General features: G+C 35.7%; 1 protein-coding gene across 4 annotated transcripts in view; it reads left to right on the plus strand.

The window, feature by feature from the left end:
- PLCE1 (phospholipase C epsilon 1) overlaps positions 1–13,079 on the plus strand; it is a 153,321-nt gene that overhangs the window by 120,684 nt on the left and 19,558 nt on the right. For 3 of the 4 annotated variants that reach the window (XM_088128955.1, XM_088128956.1, XM_088128958.1), the window contains 10 exons: positions 55–220; positions 3,187–3,294; positions 3,631–3,747; positions 4,369–4,527; positions 5,531–5,660; positions 7,060–7,101; positions 7,813–7,937; positions 9,042–9,159; positions 10,485–10,616; positions 11,950–12,237. In XM_088128955.1, the coding sequence (XP_087985081.1) occupies positions 55–220; positions 3,187–3,294; positions 3,631–3,747; positions 4,369–4,527; positions 5,531–5,660; positions 7,060–7,101; positions 7,813–7,937; positions 9,042–9,159; positions 10,485–10,616; positions 11,950–12,237 (1,385 nt within the window). The remainder of the gene's footprint in view (positions 1–54; positions 221–3,186; positions 3,295–3,630; positions 3,748–4,368; positions 4,528–5,530; positions 5,661–7,059; positions 7,102–7,812; positions 7,938–9,041; positions 9,160–10,484; positions 10,617–11,949; positions 12,238–13,079) is intronic. The other variant, XM_088128957.1, reaches the window with a different exon arrangement.

Consider the following 13,079-nt stretch of genomic DNA (forward strand, 5'->3'; position numbering starts at 1 on the left):
TACAGTCAAGTTGTTTTATATAACTTTTATGAATTTTAAAAATCTGTACCTTAGGTTTTTGATGGATAAAGATAATTTTGCCTGTACGAATAATGAGTCTCAAGAGAACCTAGAAGATTTGCAGTTTCCACTGTCATATTATTACATCGAATCTTCACACAATACATATCTCACGGGACATCAGCTTAAAGGAGAATCTTCCGTAGAACTTTACAGCCAGGTATACAAAGTTAATCTGTTGCCTCTTTTTTCTAAAAGGATTTGTTTATTTATTTGGAAAGTCAAAGAAGCATGACCTTTCAAATGTTCCAAGTACTTGCTTGTAAAACGTAGGAAAATAAGATGTGTGGGAAAGCGGTTTGTATGCACAGTTGTGCTCAGATGCTTTTTTTATAATTATATATTTATGCTTTGTTCTGAGTTTTCATTTGAGAGTCATAGAATTTAGACACTAGCCAGTCTGATCTAACCTGCTAAAATTAGACTTTCCCACAGGAAAGACTGAGCTAATATGTTGTTTCATTTAGATGTCAAGGCACCATTCAGAATAATGTAACTTGTGCTGAAAAGATGATGAGTTTGTAGCAAAATTATTACTCAAGAGAATGTTGCTTCTAAGAATATTATATAATATTTTAGGCATACTTTCCAAGCAAAGTGACCCACGTGAAAACAAATGCTACTTTCCAGAGATTCAGTTTTCTTTGTGTGCATATTGAAGGTGCATTATGTTTAAAAGAACTACAGAAGCCTCTCGCTTACTATGTGTAGAAATTAATTAACACTTTGTTAACACTGAATGAAATCTTTCCTGATTTTGCGGCAATGAATGCTTCCAGTGTAACAGTTTTTAGCACTATCAAGCAAATGACATTGCATAATCATTCTCTCTCGCTCTTTTTCTCTCCCCTTAATTGATTTTCTCTTGAAAGAAAAGATGGAATTAGTTGTGAGGAAACATCAGTGTTTCTCAACCTTGGCTGCTTGAAAATGTGTGGACTTTCACTCCTTTCAAGCAGACCAGTTAGTTCATCATATTTTATTAAAGAGATTTACAGTTTTTGCAAAAGGAAGCAGGACTTCTTTTTTTTAAAAAAAACTTGTATTAGTGTGTACTGAGAGTTTATACCAGTGTTTTTCAATCTTGGCAGCCTGAAGATGTGTGAACTTCAACTCCCAGAATTCTGGGAGTTGATGTCCACACATCTTCAAGTTCCCAAGGTTGAGAAACACCGATCTAGATCCTCAATGCATAGAAGAGGCAGACATTTGCCTAGTACAAATCTCATTTGGAAGCATTTTTGATGTGCATGCCAGGAGAAGATGCATGGATCCCAAACCAAACTTAATTTCCACATTTATTTTTCAAGATGTACTTAAATATATATAATGTATGAATTTATTTCTAAAATAGAAGTTCATAAAACATAATCTGTGTCTGATTTACATTTTGTTTATGTGCAAACCAATGTCTGTAATGGAAAGGTTTGCTGGGGCCTGTGGAAAGGAGGATGGTTTAGAATGATATAGTAAAAGAAAAACGCATGCGGCTAATAAATTAATAAAATAAATAATCATGTCCTTGCCGTATCTTAAATAGTAGCATCTGTGTAGAGGGGACAAATGTAGGGCTCAATGCTTTAAAAAAAGTAATGTTCAATTTCATTTATAGTAGAAATGTATTTTTGATAAGTCTATTCTATCCTTATTAGTAAAACAGATAATTAGACCAAGTGAGTTTAATATTTGTGTATACTTTATAGTAGTTTTCCCTTTATGGATCAGCCACAATATGCTTATCGAAAGATTTGTAACTCTATTCCTGTTCTATTCATTTTTATTCATTCTTCTGATGGAAGACATTTGTCAGCAGAACAAGGAGAGAGATAATTTTTAGCAATTTCTCTCCCCCTTTCCAATCCATCACACATCCCAGATTTGCACCATTAGTGAAGTGATCATCATTGGATCAAACCCATAAGAAATTTGGAACATAATCAAAACCTACTCTACCAGAATATTGGTCGAGCTACATCTATTACTGAGATAAGCTACTCTACCCAAATAGATTTATTTAGGGTTTGTGAATCACTTGTATTGGCCATGAATGATTGTGATGGGAAGGTCAAGGCATAGCAAAGTACCGCCAGGAGCATCCTAAGATAAGAACAAAAGGCATTTCTCCAGGTTTTATGTGGTTTAGTTGAGATAATACCAGTGACAGCCTACTTGTTGGCAAGACCATCAGTGAGGCAGTTGTCAGTTGTCAGACCACATGGCATCTCTGTAGCACACAAACCAACAAAATCACTCCAAAATATCTTAAGTAAACCAAAAGACCCAGTAGCACAAGAAGAAAAAACAGGAGTCATCTACAACATACAGTGTAAGGACTGTAACAAACATTATGTAGGACAGACAGGCAGAAGACTGGCAGAGTGCATCCATGAGCACCAACTAGCAGTCAGAAGACATGATGAAAACTCCTTAATCTCACAACACATGGACAGACTTAACCATAGTTTTAACTGGGAAACTGTCAGCATTTTAGACCAAGCTAAATCCAAAAATGCAAGAGAATTCTTGGAAGCTTGGTATTCAGACAAGGCAGCAATTAACAGACACATAGAGATAAACAGCATCTACATACTATCCAAAAGAGACAGAAGACCAGAAGATCACCTCACCAGCAATCATCACCCAGATAAGCAAAGGTTACCACCAGGCACACAATCAAGCAGTAAACAATACCCTAATCAAGGAACTACCAGAGGAGCAAAACAAAAACCCCACCCCCACCAGCACCAGCACTGGCAAGGCATGCCACAGTATATAAACAGAGAGCAAACCCCATCCCATTTGAGCACTGAAGATGTTACCTAGCCAGGTAATGAAACGTTTGCAAGGAAAGAACCAAGCTCAGAGAACCCCAAGGACGCCACAGTTGTCAGAATTTACTCTGGCAGGTAAGAATGGGAAAACCAGCAAAGTTTCCCCTTAAAGTCTTGAGTATCTGTAAACGGATTTTAACTGAGATACGATTAGAGAGCATCAAGAAAACAACAGCCCTTCCACCCAGCTTCTTCAAGTTTTTGACAAGGGCAGACCAGCCAGGCTCAGGCTTCAACACGATGTATAATCTTATTCTGTGGGATCAATGCATTGTCACACTTTTCTGCACTACAGATTCTCTTGCAAGGCTGCCGGAGTGTGGAGTTAGACTGCTGGGACGGTGATGATGGGATGCCTGTAATTTATCACGGACATACACTCACTACCAAGATCTCATTTAAGGTATGTGTAGTTTATAATAATACCTTCTATAATATAAATGTGTTTGATGGAAGAGGATATGGCAGACTGGATAAATGACTATGCTACCCTTCTTGAGGGACGTGAGATCAAAAGCGTTGAAATGATGATTATGATTGTGCTTTAGTCAGAAGACTTTCGAACCAATTTGAGTTTCCACAGACATTGCATTCCTCCTTTTGTCTAGAGTCAGCGCACTAAGTAATTTGTAATTTTTAAATTTAATTCGTAACTTAGTAATTTGTGGGACAAAGTACCGTAAGTGTGTTAACTGTGATTGGGGAATGCTATAATTCTGGTTATTTTTTATTATTACAGGAAGTAGTTGAAGCTATTGATCGTAATGCTTTCATCACTTCAGACATGCCAGTTATCATATCTATTGAGAATCATTGTTCTTTGCCACAGCAGAGAAAGATGGCTGACATTTTCAAGGTGGGTTACAAGACTATACTCTTGTCAGGTTTAACAAGCCAAGATATTAACATAATCATTAATACATATACATATATCCTTTGCTCCTGCTCTGCCTCTCTTTTTACATTAGTGAGCAAATAAGCTAGAAATTGCTGTTAACTATCAACTTTTTACTGTATTCTAACAAGGATACTATGGTTAATAGTTTCCAAATAAGAGAGGATTAGAAATTAGCTTTTAAAACATAGCTGTGCATCCTTGCTTGCTAGGAAGCTAATAACAGTAATTGTTATGGTTTTGACATAAACAAAACCCTCCTTACAGCATTTTCAGAGAGCCATAAAACAATTTCATCTGAATCAGTTTAATTTATTATAATTGGATTGTTTTGTATTTTTAATCTTATTATATGAATACTGTATGCTACTCAGAGCATATCAGTTGTAGTAATAAATAAACAGTATATTATGATTGACTGCAGAATCCTAATTTTGTTTTCATGCTCAAGCAAAAAAAAGAGCTGAATGCAGGTATATAAAGCTTGTACATATCCTGGCTTATTAAACCAAGATTTGATTGTCTGACTGGGACTAATAACGCCATTCAGAACTAATACCTTTTATTATGTTGATGTTCCAGAATACATGTGGAGATAAACTGGTAACTAAATTTTTATTTGAAAGTGACTTTTCTGATGACCCATTGCTACCTTCTCCCCATCAATTAAGAAGAAAAATTCTGCTTAAAAATAAGAAGCTCAAAGCACATCAAACTCCAGTGGATATATTAAAACAGAAGGTAAGATTTGAATTTTATTCTTAAAACATTGTAGTGACCCAAAGTGGAGTGTCTGTGGTCATGCTATAATTTATGAATAAAAAAGCAAAAGAAAATAACACTAAATAGAACTTTTATATATTTATCATTTGGATAAATCTTCCCCCAGGTTTATGCGCTCGCCCTTCCTTATCTAGTATAGCTGAGAAGATTTTGAAAGCTTCTACATTTAGCAGCCACAACTTGACATATCTAAACTTAACAAACTGTAATTAATCTTAACTATTAGTTTCAAAGAAGGTATCTTAAAGCCATGATTTATGAAAACGGTTTATATAAACCTAGATAAGCTACAGTTCTGGGTTTTATGACTCAGTAAAATGTTGTTAATTGAAAACAAAAGCAAAACTCCCAAACTCCTTTAAGAGATGGTGGATGAAAAGAATATCAAACCACATTTTACTAATTATAGTCAGTGATCAGTACATGTTATGTACAGTATATATTACACAGTGTCAGTGTACAGTATTTATTATGTAATGAAGATATTTTGCATGAAGACTGGAATATGTGGATACCCAAAGGAAAAGGTTTTTTGTATACTACATCTTAGCATGGAGTTTTTTGTTCTAGTTTATCTTTGATGATAAAAAACAACAACAAAGACATGATTATCTTTTGCAGGAGAAGATTCAGGGTGTGTAAATGGCTTCCATTCATGTCATTAGAGGCAGCTAGTCTATGCATGGAAGCAATATATGTGCAGTTCACCCTCCTCTGTTAAAATAAATGGAGATGTTATTCCAAGTGGATGGAGGTCTATATGCCTATTCAGACCTTACTAAAAGCTCACTGGAAAGCATAATGCAGAAGGAAATAGGAGGTGATGTGAATATTCACTGATAAATGGGAATATAAGAAAGGTGATATATAACTGGGTGGTAAAGTGTGAAGATACAGGATCTGTTGGTGTTTTCTAACTGAATATCCTGTCACATTTTAAACATCTGATTTGATGCTACAGGCTCATCAGCTGGCCTACATTCAGGCTCAGGCAAGCAATGGTAGCAACGTGGGAAATCTTTCCACTGCTAATGAAGAAGAGGAAGATGAAGAAGATGAATATGATTATGACTATGAGTCCTTGTCTGATGGTAAATGAACACACTTACATGTAATGCTGCATTTTTGAGATTTATGGCAAGGACAAAAGTTTTGGCCATAACTATTCTTGAAATTCCTTAGTCAAGAAACAAATAAAACAAACCTAAGTCAAAATACAGTACAATCTCTCTTTATACTGAATACAGTCAATAATAATAATCCATAGAATCTCTTCAGCCTCCCATAGACTGGTGGACTCTGATACAGTAAATGCAAATCTTTGAGTCAAGCTAAACTGGTGACTTCATGGATACCTCCATATGGTTTCCTTAGCAACATTGTGGATTTTTTTTAACTTCAGTCTAGCAAACAGTCCTGGGTTTTCCTAGTTGTCTCCAATTTAAGTACTAACCAGATTTAACCCAACTTATCTTTTTGAAATCAATCAAAGTCAATTTCTGTAATTCCCAGAAGACTGCTGGTTCAAGTAGACTGATTTAAAGTATTTCCTAATATCCGTTTCTAATAATAGAGATACTTTGTTTGTGTAAAGTACTGGGAAAATAATTTTATTAGATATCAGTTCATATGCATTTGAATATCTAAATCTTAGTTAAATAAACCTTTATTACTGAAAGCTCCTCAGTTTAGCAGTTTCAGACATTCCCATAAGTTATACTGAAGGCTTTAATTCAAATCATAATGACAAGGCAAAAGACTAAACAAAAATGACAAAAGGTACCCTCTGATTAAGACACCTAGCACTTATTTCTCATTTTGATGTACCGCAACACAAAGCAGCTCCTGCCTTTCAAAAAGACTCCATTTAGAAACATTAATTAATGACACTGATGAAAATGTTATGCAATAGAACCGTGTTTATAGTGTTTATAGTCAGATACTGCCTATCTTACTCCCAATATAGAGCTGATTAGGTTGAATATGATTAATTAAATTAGGATGCACAATACACAATAATTAGTTGCAAAAGCAAATGTTAATGTGTTGTTGGTTATTTTCTTGCATGATGTAAAGAGTCTGTTGATTCATCCCAGGTAGAGTCTTCCATAGCTAATATGATTAAATGACCTGTCTGGTAAACTAACATCACAGTTCTGTGCATTTTTACCTGAAAGTAAGCTCCTTTGCATTCAGTCATTGTCATGAAAGAGTGTATAGGACTGCTGTCCTAATCTTTTGTCTGATTCCCATCTTTCCTAAATACTCATACTAAGAAATCAGTTCTTTTCTAATCTGCAGACAGCTTTGGATATGAGGGCCAATTTCTGTCTTTGTGCTCTCTTTTATCAAGTATTTCTACTGATGTTTACCTGAAACAATTCTTCAAGTGTTTGCGTCAACATGATAATTCTACCTAATCTGAATGTAATGTTCATTTATCTGTCAGTTCCCTTTACTCTTATTTCTTTTCTGACTGTTTTCATATAGCTGATGTCCTTAATGCTTCTCCTGCTCCTAACAGCCAGGAAGGTAAAACCCCTTGGTCAAACACTGTAACTGCATGAATTTCACCATTGCATTTCCAAGCAATTTAGAATGCATACTTTGAATGCATTTTCACTTACTAGTTAAATACAACTGTATATTTCATTCATTTTCTCTTTCTGCTTTGGAGCTTATAGTATTTGCACATATTGCACTTTTTCTTATTTATACATGTTGATGTTTAAATAGATTTTGGGGCCACTTATATGCTTTAAATTGTGCAATACAATTTGCTGTTTGATTGAGGGAATGAATTAATGAATTAATGAATTAATGAATGTTTTAGTAAGCACTTCAGTTCCTTGTCACATGCCTCCCTCTTAGCTGTACAGTAAATGCTTGTGTAGTATGGCTGTGTACAGTGCTGTGCAACACGTATTGAAAATATTTATATATTTTAAAATTCCATCAGATTGCTCTTGTCCATATAAAGTAATTTAATTGAGGCAGGTTTAATGTAATGTATTAATGTAGAGATATGTAAGTGGAAAAATCTACTTTTGTTCTTTAAGAAAATACCTGTTGCTGAACTCAGAAAGGTAGGATAGGATATTATTTTGACTCAACAGAATAGTATTAGGGAAGGAGAAATTATTTGGCTGGTTAATCTCTATTCAGATGATATCATCCCAAAACATTCACTTGAAATAAAATTTCCCTTTCAGAAGCTTCAATCAGGTATTACTTGCTTTCCAGATAACATTTTGGAAGACCGACCTGAGAATAAACTAACCATTGACAAGCTTCAGTTTGAATTTAGTGAAGAAAGTGCCAAGAGAATAAAGAAGACTGATAGCACTGTGTGCAACCCTAAAGGAAAGGTAGTCCTTATCTCTTTCCTCCAGACTTACATCTATACTGAGGAAGGTTTAGCCAGGAGCTGGGATTTATTAAGAAACTACTGTTTAAAAAAGAAATCCAGCATTTTAAAGATAAGTGAATGTAGTATAGCTTAAACTTTTGTGGCCAACAAACAACTTTGTCAGTACTTGAAAAGGACAATAGAAAAGAGTTCTGTAATATGGTTATTATATTCTTAATTTTTCAACAGAAAAGATAAAGGTGACTAAAATAAAACATAGAAAAAAGAGCTGGATGTAATGCCATATTTTCATTATAATATATAAAATATAGAATCCCCTTTTTCTTTGTGATATATTCTTCACAGTTTGTCTCATATGGAAGCAAATTTAAATAATTTGACCTACTGCTATTGTTTCTAGTTGCCCTGATAAAATATGTTTCAGGATGTAAAACTGTACCCGTAGATCTCGAAATAAACTCCAATGGATGTACTGGTTCTAAGAAGTTACGTATGAGAATGCACTGTTGATCTATTCAAAGTGCTTGATCCTCCTGCTTTTATTGCTGTTGCGGACCTTTTCTGTTACATACCCAAATTAGTTGCATTAGGTTTGACTAAATCCCTTTTAATCACTTGAACTCAAAAGTAAGTTGCAGCAGCACTCAACATTTTTGGGGTGATGGCTTCTGGCTTGTGCTTGGGGCTCAGTATAATAAACTAGATTCAGTGTGCATCTACTTTGTCACATTAAGATGCTTTGTAACTGGATAGATATAGTCTTCCACATGCCAACTTTTTTTGGCCCTCTACACCCATCTAATCCTCCCACCCCTTCTTTTCAGATTCTCAGTTTTATTTATACGCGCACGCGCACACACACACACACACACATATACACACACATATATATATACACACACACATACATGTATGAAACATACATATATATCTTCTAGATATTTATAGCTCCTTTTAGATTTTCACTTTTTATTCCGATACATAGACAGACAGACAGACAGACAGACAGATCTTTTAAATATTTTTGCTTCTTTAAATGATTGTATCCCAACCCCATATGCTGGTCTATGACTATAATAAAGATGGCTTTGATTTGATTTAGGTTTATGATATGGAATTGAGTGAAGAATTTTATCTTTCTCAAAATAAAAAAGAAAGTAGACAAATAGCACCAGAGCTCTCCGATCTTATCATCTACTGTCAAGCTGTGAAATTCCCTGGTAAGTACATTGTCCTGACTGCCTTTGGCTATTTACTTGATTTGCAACAAATAATGTTTTTAAAACATTGTTTGACTGATACAATGGTGGGGCTGTTGAGCTCAACTTTTATTTTTTGAACAAGGAATAAATTTCAGTTCTAATTCTGTGGGAAATTAAGTATGTCAGATTCTTTTCTCAGAGATGACCCCTCACTCTTTCTTATTCTTTCTCCTCCTTTGCAAGAAACATTTTTTCTAGGGATTGCTTTTTCCACTCTCTACCCCCAGCTCATGCACAGATATGCACCACAGACAAATATTCCTTTCAGTAAAGATTTGGCTGTAGTCCAACAAGGGAACTAAAAGAGGGGTTATACTGGGATAGAAGCACAAACAGGAAATTGGAACAGAGTAAGAATAGACAACATGCAGAAATGGCCCATCAGGCATCCTATAATGGATGGGGTGGGAGGGGAAAAAAGGCCTGTGGCAAGAATAAAATAACACTGTAGAAGTTTTAAAGAAAAGATTAATTATCTAATATTGTTGGGTATGGAAATGAAGATTATTTTGTATCTCAGTACTATAGTAGCTTTTAAAATGCTGCCTAGGACATTCTGTTAACTTGTAAAAAATGTGGTTTTTTTCTACCTATTTCATTTTTGTCATTTGGTTTTCCCTTAGAGAAGTTGATCTCAAAAGAAGTATTTACAGCCATATTTCACAGTATGTCAAGCATGTGGACTCATGTAGTTGGGCCTGTATATGGTTGTGACCTAGAACAGGCAGAACAGTTCAAAGGGAAATAAGGAAAACTGACCTGAAGAAACAACCTGTATTTTGTGCAGTAATCTTGTAACTTAAGTAAATCTGATAGAGGTGCTTTACATGTTTGCATTGAAAAGCACCCTTATGAGCAGAAAGACATTTTCAGTTGTGCTAGGGTCAGTCTGCGTCAGTTCTCCTGTGCTATTGTATTTCTCTCCCCCAACCTACATCTTTGCCATTTTTGTTCCAGAGAATCTCCCAACCTTACAGATTAGATTTTGATGGTGTTTAGGAAAGTGGGGTGTGGAGAGATGTAAATAATGCAGTTTCACAAATAGAAATCCACAAATGGAAGTAGAATCCAAGCCATAACATTTCTGAAATATAGCATAACCAATACAGTAGTTAGCAGAGTAAGTGATAAATCATTAAAAGCCCATAATGGTCCTTCTGTGTATGAACTGAAGAAACTCAGGAAGCAACTGAAATGTTGAAATTTCAAAAGAAGCTGAAAAGTGATAAAATGTGTCCACACTCACGTTTTTCCATCTTTTTATTATATTTTTATGGGAAAAGGCTTGTCAACTCTAAATCCATCTGGTTCTAGCCGAGGGAAGGAAAGAAAGAGCAGGAAGTCCATTTTTGGCAATAGTCCTGGAAGGCTGAGCCCAGGGGAGCCAACCATGCTTGCAAAAGCATCTGGAAAAGGTACTGTCAGGATCTACTTAGGTCAATTCCACGGAAGGCTCTATAATCCAATACGCGTGACTCATTTACTTGTTATAAATTAAACACGTTGCTCTGTATGGGCAATGCTCATCATATGACAGGATTCTCCACCAGCAGTGGACCCAGTACACGGACTTCATTAGAATTATTCTCCTGCGAAGTAACGAACTGGAATTGGGCCACTGGATTGGCCCACTGGAAATATCAACATAATTATTTTTAATTTTACAAATTGGAAAGCTGTATTTCCAGGCAAAGAAACTTTTCTTTATGAAAATACTTTATAAATTAAAGATGGCTGTGCTTTTCTTAAAAGCAGTAGCAGCAGCAGTTGAAATGAGGAGGATCAGTTCTGAGAACATGACAGTGGAAATGCAGAATGGAGTAAATTAAGACAGATGTTGCCCCTGCTTGCTTTAAACTTCTAAAAAATCTTTTGATAAAGAGAATGGTAATACTGGGGAGAAAAACCTTTCCAGTTATATCTAAAATAATGATTTGTAAGAAAATGACAGTGCAGTTAGAAAGATTTACTTTCCAAGAAGGGGCCAAAATAGTGATATAAAGTGCCAGTCTCCTAGCCATAAGAGATTGGTAATAAGCTGTTCCTCGGATTCCCCCCTCCCTTTGTTTCCTTCCTGTATAATCAAATAAGTTTTTCCATATGTAATACAAACTGCAGTTAAGGAGGAAGCCCTGCTTAATATTTACCAAGTGTAATGTAACTATGTGTAGTGGCAGTTAAGGCATATTGGGGTGTGGATTTGCTCCAAGGGAAGAGGAGGATATGATAATGCCTGTTTTCAGTTTTTTAGATCATAACTATGAGCTTTAAAGTGTTAATCTGCACTGGGATTTATGTATGCCCTGGGATTCATTCTTTATTGGGCTGCTGAAATGTCTGATTATGCATGTGTTATTACTGCTTTTAATTTATGACATTTATTTACATTTTTGAAAAACCTGAGCCACAAATCCGATTAAACACAACTAAAGAATAGAGACTGGACAAGGTTGGATTAAAAAAAAAAAATGTTCTGCAGCATTTATCATTTCTAAAGACTTAAGCCATAATTTTGTTTCTTAAAATGTTGTTTCCTTTGGGGAACAGAGTTTTCAAGAAAAGCGGTAGTGATGCACAAGAATTCCTTACAGTTTATCAATTATACTTTGGGTTATAATCATGTTTCCTTAAGAATTATGCCTTCATTTCCAATTAATGTATCATATTTCTCTAGATGAGGGCAACACAGGTAAATGTGATAACTTAAAATTTTGAAAATGTCATTTGAAAGTATCATTTATTTTCTAGGAACCTATGATAGTGCACGGCAGATCTGGGAAGAAACTTGTTCCCCTATTCCTACAACCTCTCTGAGTTCTATCATAAGGACACCTAGGTGTTACCATATTTCTTCTTTGAATGAAAACGCTGCCAAGCGCTTGTGCAGGCGGTATTCTCAGAAACTGATTCAGCATACCACCTGCCAGTTGTTGAGAACATATCCAGCTGCAACTCGCATTGACTCATCCAATCCTCATCCCCTACTATTCTGGCTTCATGGAGTACAGCTAGTGGCACTGAACTATCAAACCGATGGTACGGTCACTCTGATTCTTCCCAGTAACATATTTGTACTGAAGGGTTGCTCTGTGCTTGCATGATTGTACGGTATGCTTAAAACAAAAACCATCCAGTTTAATGGAAGAAAGAAAGATGGTTTCATATGCTACTGCTCCTTTTGCTGGGGGTGCTGCTGAGCCCTGCCAACTTGCCTAATTTGCAGGCTGTTTCCAATGCATTGTAAGCCCCACTCACTTTTCCATAAGTCTCTTGCAGATGCTTTCTGAAGCTTGCTACTGGCTAGCTGAGTGTTAGATGTGAGTTGGGAAGAAGGAAGCACGGAGGGCAGCCAATATCTCCAAAGGGAAAACACACCACTAGAGAAACAAGTTAGGGTGTGTGTTGTATGTCCAGCACTGTGCAGTGGAGCACTATAAAATTTATGGGGGGTTTGCTCTTTCCGTATCACTACTCAACACAGAAATGTATGAAGTGTCCTGTCCTGTGCATCTGGCACCATACATTAGCACCAAACAAATCCTTTTGGTTTTGCAAATATGCATTTAACAGAACAGCTGTTTTTACATATTATCAGTTTTATCTTGCACATCACTAAAGGAGAATCATCTTGGGAACATGAGTGTTTTAATTGAGAAGTTTGCAGTTTTGCACGCATACGGATAGAAAGGCTAGGTTAATCAAGGCACTGTGCATATTAGCACTTCACAGATAAATTCTTCTAATTCATCCCATCATATTTAGGGTGAAATATTGATTCTGGTTGATAAAGATTTGTTAATTGCAAATCTGTTCATATTCTAAAATCAGCGTTTGAAGCAATAGTTGCATGCCTCACCTGAAGTCTTTTTCAGTTGTGC

Source organism: Python bivittatus, unplaced genomic scaffold, assembly GCF_059951505.1.
Source record: "Python bivittatus isolate LINGU-HERP-01145 unplaced genomic scaffold, Pbiv_v1 ctg000780_np1212, whole genome shotgun sequence".
Taxonomy (NCBI): Eukaryota; Metazoa; Chordata; class Lepidosauria; order Squamata; family Pythonidae; genus Python; species Python bivittatus.